This window comes from Clarias gariepinus, chromosome 16 (genome assembly GCF_024256425.1).
Source record: "Clarias gariepinus isolate MV-2021 ecotype Netherlands chromosome 16, CGAR_prim_01v2, whole genome shotgun sequence".
Classification (NCBI taxonomy): Eukaryota; Metazoa; Chordata; class Actinopteri; order Siluriformes; family Clariidae; genus Clarias; species Clarias gariepinus.
Window position 1 is genome coordinate 21,336,644 of NC_071115.1, and position 6,000 is coordinate 21,342,643.

The 6,000-nt window shown below is 36.1% G+C and overlaps 1 protein-coding gene across 2 annotated transcripts in view; it reads right to left on the reverse strand.

Annotated features, from left to right (window-relative positions):
* srl (sarcalumenin) overlaps nucleotides 1-5,545 on the reverse strand; it is a 28,441-nt gene extending 22,896 nt beyond the window's left edge. For both annotated transcript variants that reach the window (XM_053514200.1, XM_053514199.1), the window contains exon 1: nucleotides 5,254-5,545. In XM_053514200.1, coding sequence (XP_053370175.1) covers nucleotides 5,254-5,311 — 58 coding nt within the window. In that variant the 5' untranslated portion in view covers nucleotides 5,312-5,545. The remainder of the gene's footprint in view (nucleotides 1-5,253) is intronic.
* Nucleotides 5,546-6,000: the final 455 nt, after the last annotated feature.

The window sequence follows — 6,000 nt, forward strand, 5'->3', positions numbered from 1 at the left end:
CTTACACATTAAAACTTTCTTCTCTGGTTTAAACACACTCACACACACATTAACGGAAAGACTGTTGTTCTGTTCTAAATTATTAAAGCTTCTCCACTTTTTTTATGTTGCTCGCGACAGCGTAACAGCTCGTTAACCCATGCTCGTGTAATGATGAGATGGACAAACTCCTCGATGCCCATTCTTGTATTTTCTGCATTGTCAGGTTATATTACAAACTTTCGGTGGATTCTGCACTTAAATCCAACTAAAAAAACTACTGAAGAACAAAACTCAGGCTCAATATCCTAACTTAAATCTCACATTCGCGTTCACACACACCGGACTGCATTACCCACAATGCAGCTCCCGCACTGGACTACACTTCCAGAAACAGAGGTCATAAATCAACGTCTCTCTCTCCCGCTACACTGTTTTATCTAAAAAAAAAGCAATAAACATCGCTAATGACACTCGTGTGAGCGCAAACTAACAGAATCACTGCTGTGAAGTAAAACAATCAAACAAATGACCCAGCACCTTAACTCTGAAAAGATGAGTTTCTTCGGAGAGCAGAGTACGGAAGCGCATTGCATTCACATAAGAAAAAAAAATCTCAGGAATTATGTCATTATTATGACTTACTAACTCATAATTATGACTTAATATCTCATAATTATGAAATAATTATCTCATAATTATGACTTACTATCTCATAATTATGAGATAAGGGGAGGCAGTTTGTGGAAGGGGGTATTTTAGCGTATGACATCGGAAACGAAAGTTACTGCATCCTTTTGCTCGTAAACGAGGATCCAGAATTTTTAATAGGTGCCAGATGATTCTCTGAGATAGCACAAAGCCAGCTTGGATGCATTTTAAATGGATGATTTTGTATCCATGAAGCATTCCATATGAGATAGTAAGTCATAATTATGAGAGCAGGATCTCATAATTATGAGATAGTAAGTCATAATTATGAGATATTATCTCATAATTATGAGTTAATAAGTAGTAGCATTCCATATGAGATAGTAAGTCATAATTATGAGAGCAGGATCTCATAATTATGAGATAGTAAGTCATAATTATGAGATATTATCTCATAATTATGAGTTAATAAGTTAGTAGGGGGCCAGGGGTAGCTCAGTGGTTAAGGCATTGGACTACGGTTCGGAAGATCCCAGGTTCAAACCCCACAACCACCAAGTTACCACTGTTGGGCCCTTGAGCAAGGCCCTTAACCCTCAATTGCTCAGATGTATAATGAGATAAAAATGTAAGTCGCTCTGGATAAGAGCGTCTGCCAAATGCCTAAATGTTCAGGATCTCATAATTATGAGATAGTAAGTCATAATTATGAGATATTAAGTCATAATTATGACATAAGTTCCGTGATTTTTTTTCTTTTGTGAATGCAATGAGCTTCCGTAGCAGAGTGTGTGTCTCTTGCCCTTATTTCTGTGCGCGCGTGTGTGTTGGTGAATGAGGGTTTCACACACATACACACACACAGCCGGCACAGTGTCTAATAACGCGTCCACACACACACTCACACACACACAAAACACACCGCAATGAGGAAGAAAATAGATTTTTAACCTCTGTATTGAGAATTTCTTTTGCATTACTCGCACGCACACACGTGTGTTATAAAAATCTTGCAGAACACTCGTAAACCGCGTTACTCGTAATCCGAGGTTCCATTGTTGTTGTCCTCAACCTAAATTGCTCAGTGTGTGTTGCTTTGACATCTGTCTGCCTGAAGTGTAATGATGAGGCCCAGCCAGGATGACACATTTGACCCAGCAGAAGCACACAAAGCGAAACAAAAGCTTCCCACACAGCACGTACATCTACAACATTTCGTGTCCGTTGTACACAAATCACTAATGCAACTTTTAATTGTAATAACAATATTTCTTTTAAAATGTTTCTTTCAAAAGTATAAAAATGCATCATCACTTCTGAATGCAGCAAATAAGGTGCAAGTGGTAATAGGAGCATGATAAAAAATAGGATGAAAAAAGCATATTGATTGTAAAATAAAACAGAAGGATGCATTACAATCTAACTTTACCACAGTCAGTGGTGGGCAAAGTACACAATTCCTGTAATTGAGTATAAGCAGAGATAACCCAGATAAAATTTTACTCCTGTAAAAGTAGAAGGCCTCCATAGCACATTTGTACTTATGAAAAATACCAAAATCCTTATCCTCAATTTACCAAAGGTCTCTTTAAATATAAAATGTAATGAAGTTCTACCTTTAAATAATAGTAAAAGTATCTTTCTCTCTCTGTGCCGCCAAACTGTAAAGTGAATGTGCTGTTTTTTGTCGCAGTCTGAAACAATATTAACTTTTGATTTTAAACAACTCCTGGGAAGGCAAATATCACCACATCAAATACTACACATCATCGTGGTTACAAAGCCATGCACAATTGTAGTAAACAAAAAAGTACAAATATTTGTTATAGGATTTAGTGGGGTAAATGTAAAACACATCCACTAATATGGTATCCACTGAATAAGTCATCCGACTCAGTAGTCCCCTCCCCCCCTCTCTCCTCTTTCTCGTTAGGAAATCTGCCTTGATTTACGAGTGCTTTGATATACAAGCATGCTTCCGGAAGGAATTATGCCCACAGTCCAAGGTTTAACTCATGGTTTAACTCATCTATGGTTTAGCCCATTGAAAAACCACGGACATTAACACGGGGTGGTCTTCCATCAAAGTTTTCCACTAAATTTTGTAACATGGCTGTGGGGATTTGTGCTTATCCAGCCACATAAGTATTATTTAGGCCATGTACTAATATCAAAGTGAGAAGGGCTGGTGTGCCTACGGTATTCCAATTCATCCATAATGGTGTTCTTCTTTGGGGTCGAGGCTCTCACCACTTGGTTTGTCAATATCATGTCCTTTGTGCAAAACTGCAATATCTTAATGATACAAGTTTGAGTATTTTAAAAACAAATAAACAAGCAAAGAAAACAGGAATGCTACTGCACACAAAGACAGCTGTGTGCTTGCAACTCTTTAGCGAATTCTCTCTCATATATGAGTATAAAGTAGTCTGTCCATTCATGGTGTGGATAGGAACAGCTGCAGAGGTTTCAAATGCTGGTTTCTTCCAAGGTAGGAAAAAAAGGATCAAGCCATAAAATGTGTGGGTCTGGAGATTTGCTATCCCTTTATGTGGATCAAAGTTTTGTAGACCAAAGATCATTCGCCTCTTACAGAGCTCTTGCATATATCTCATCAATAAGATTAAATGAAATAAATATTCACTAAATAAGTAATTCAGTATTTATTTTCATATTTATGAAATCAGATTTAGTGAATTAGGTAAGAGTTAAAAGAACAGGCATATGTTAAAAATTAAAAGTTTACTAATGTCAGAGACAGAGGAAAGTGGTCAAAGTAACATAAATTTAAATTACAGTCCCAGGATCATATTGCAATTCCTCAAGTATATTGCCTATTATGAACTGGGAATAGGTAATTAATGTGCATATGTAGAATAAACACAGTTTCCTTTCTTAAAGGAAACAACAAAAAGCATTTTCCCCATCGTTCGGATATCAGGAGCCGAGAGAGAGAGAGAAAGAGAGAGATAGACAGACAGACAGACAGACAACACTTGACAAAGAGACAGCATTGCAAAAGATGAGTAACGCAAGACTGAGGTATTAAAAGTCAATGCAGATAATACAGGTACACTGTGAACAGTGAGTCTGTTGTCCTTTTTACCAGCAAGTCAATCTCAAGTCTCAGCTCTTCTAAATACCTTGTTCAATTGTATGGTATCTCTGCTTTAGAGGTTCCTACCTCAACACACTATAGCTTTAGTCATCTTTGGAGAATATGTGAGTTTATTTAAACAAATAAAGGCAGGAACTAAAGCCATAGTAAACTATTTTAAAATGGAGTTAAAGGCTAACATAAAAATAACCGATAGCTTAAACATCTTACAGTATTATATATTGTATTTTTTTTTACCTCAGTTAATTTCTCACAGTAAAAATATAGACAAGAAATGACACCAGAACAATTATCATTAAAATATGTTTTAGAACGGTATCTTTAAGCTTACTGTAGCTGATGAAAAAAAAGCCCTACATGGGCAGCTGCTGAGAATAAATTGTGATTGTGACAGTGCAGGGTGACAGCAGCTGTGTTGTGTGTAAATTGGGGAGTGGGAGGTTGGGATAAAGGGAAGAGAGGTAAAAGGAGCAGGAGGGGAAAGAGGGTGAGAGGACAGAGGTCTATAGTGGATGGTATCCAGTTACAGGCAGATTTCCAATCTTAGATACCTGATTGGAGCCTGGGCACAAGGAATCCAAGGACAGAACAAGGGTAAAGGCTCCTGTCAGAACTAACCAAAAATCTCATGTATAGCTTATCTCAAAAAAGGTTATAAGTCCTCTAAAATGGCAGGTTAAATAACGTATGTAAAATATATTTACCCAAAACCAACAGTCATGTAAGAATTATAAGCAATGAATCATGAAACTAATTTGTGTATTAAATACCTCTTTATAATGTTTTTGATTGTTGTATGATGAAGAAAAGAACAATGAATACAAATAGGTTATGCTGTCAGGCAGGTCAACTATTGTTTATAAACTTTCAGTTTGCCAAGCTCTAGGTCTTTCCATCAGCTGGCGCCATGACTCAAGCCAGCTGACACACAAAACAGGCACTGCTATACCATAATAAACTTTTTCAGGATGAGATTTTAGCACTATCTACTTTTCTTAAAAGGTATATGTAGACATTTGAGTTAGTTATTAAATAAACCATGATCAACAACAAATCTCTCTCTCTCTCTCTCTCTGTGGATAGATAGATAGATAGATAGATAGATAGATAGATAGACAGATAGACAGATAGATAGATAGATAGATAGATAGATAGATAGATAGATAGATAGATAGATAGGCTAAAATAAAAAAACACATTTCATTCTAAACATTGCTCCAGGAAGTGACAGTAGCTATTAACTGGCTAAACACTTTCACATTGCAAAACTAACATTGTATTATTATAATCCTCATCAACTTCAGCCTGCTATTGTTATTTTGAATTCACAATTCACAGTATGTTTGGTAAGCTACAGAAGTTAATTTAAAAAAACATCTAAATTTAAAAATCTTTGGGTCTTTTTTGAGATTTCAGATGAAATTTTGCAATGTTTGAACGATCATGCATATTTAGGAACAATAAAACAACAAAACTTAAAAAAAAAAATGTGTTAATCATTTTACCTGTTGTGGCCAGGGCCAGTAGAAAGATGAAACACAAGATATAAACTAAGACCTTCATGTTGGCTGCCAGGAGAACTGTGAAAACCTAGATGACTATTTATACCATCCTCAAAAGGTCAAGGGGCACACAGCAGTGAGGCTATCACTCAGAGATAAGTGCTAGGTGGAGCATGTGTGTGTCACAGTGTGGAAGGGGGTTGGTCCTAAAATGCGTCACTGCAAAATGGCATGCCACTGAGGACTGTACGTACTGGAGCAGCTGAATGTCTTTTTTAGCCATTGTGCCTGTAACACTAAATAAGAGGTGTACAGCCAACCCAGCACCCTTTTTACATGAAATGGACATAATTTTGTTGGCTAGACAAAGTGGAGCTGAGCTCTGGCAATATATCACTAGCTGTAATGATCACAAATTCACAACATTTTCTATAAAAATATTTATACACCTGTGTAAAATGCGTTTATGTTTTCATTATAAGTTCAGTTTTTTATTTTAGGTGTTCATACATTTTTTTAACAAAATAAATGACTTTTTTTATCATTAAGAACATTAAGATAAAGTTAAATATTAATATTTTGGTGAGACTTCCTGTTTAAAATAAAACTTAAATGGACGTTTGACATGACATGGTTCCCCATAGCTATTGGAAATAAAATACAATGATAAATTGTTTAAATATAGAAATTTATTCTTATCATACAGGATGGCAAATGGATCTCACTCAGCGACAGACAAAATCTGTCACA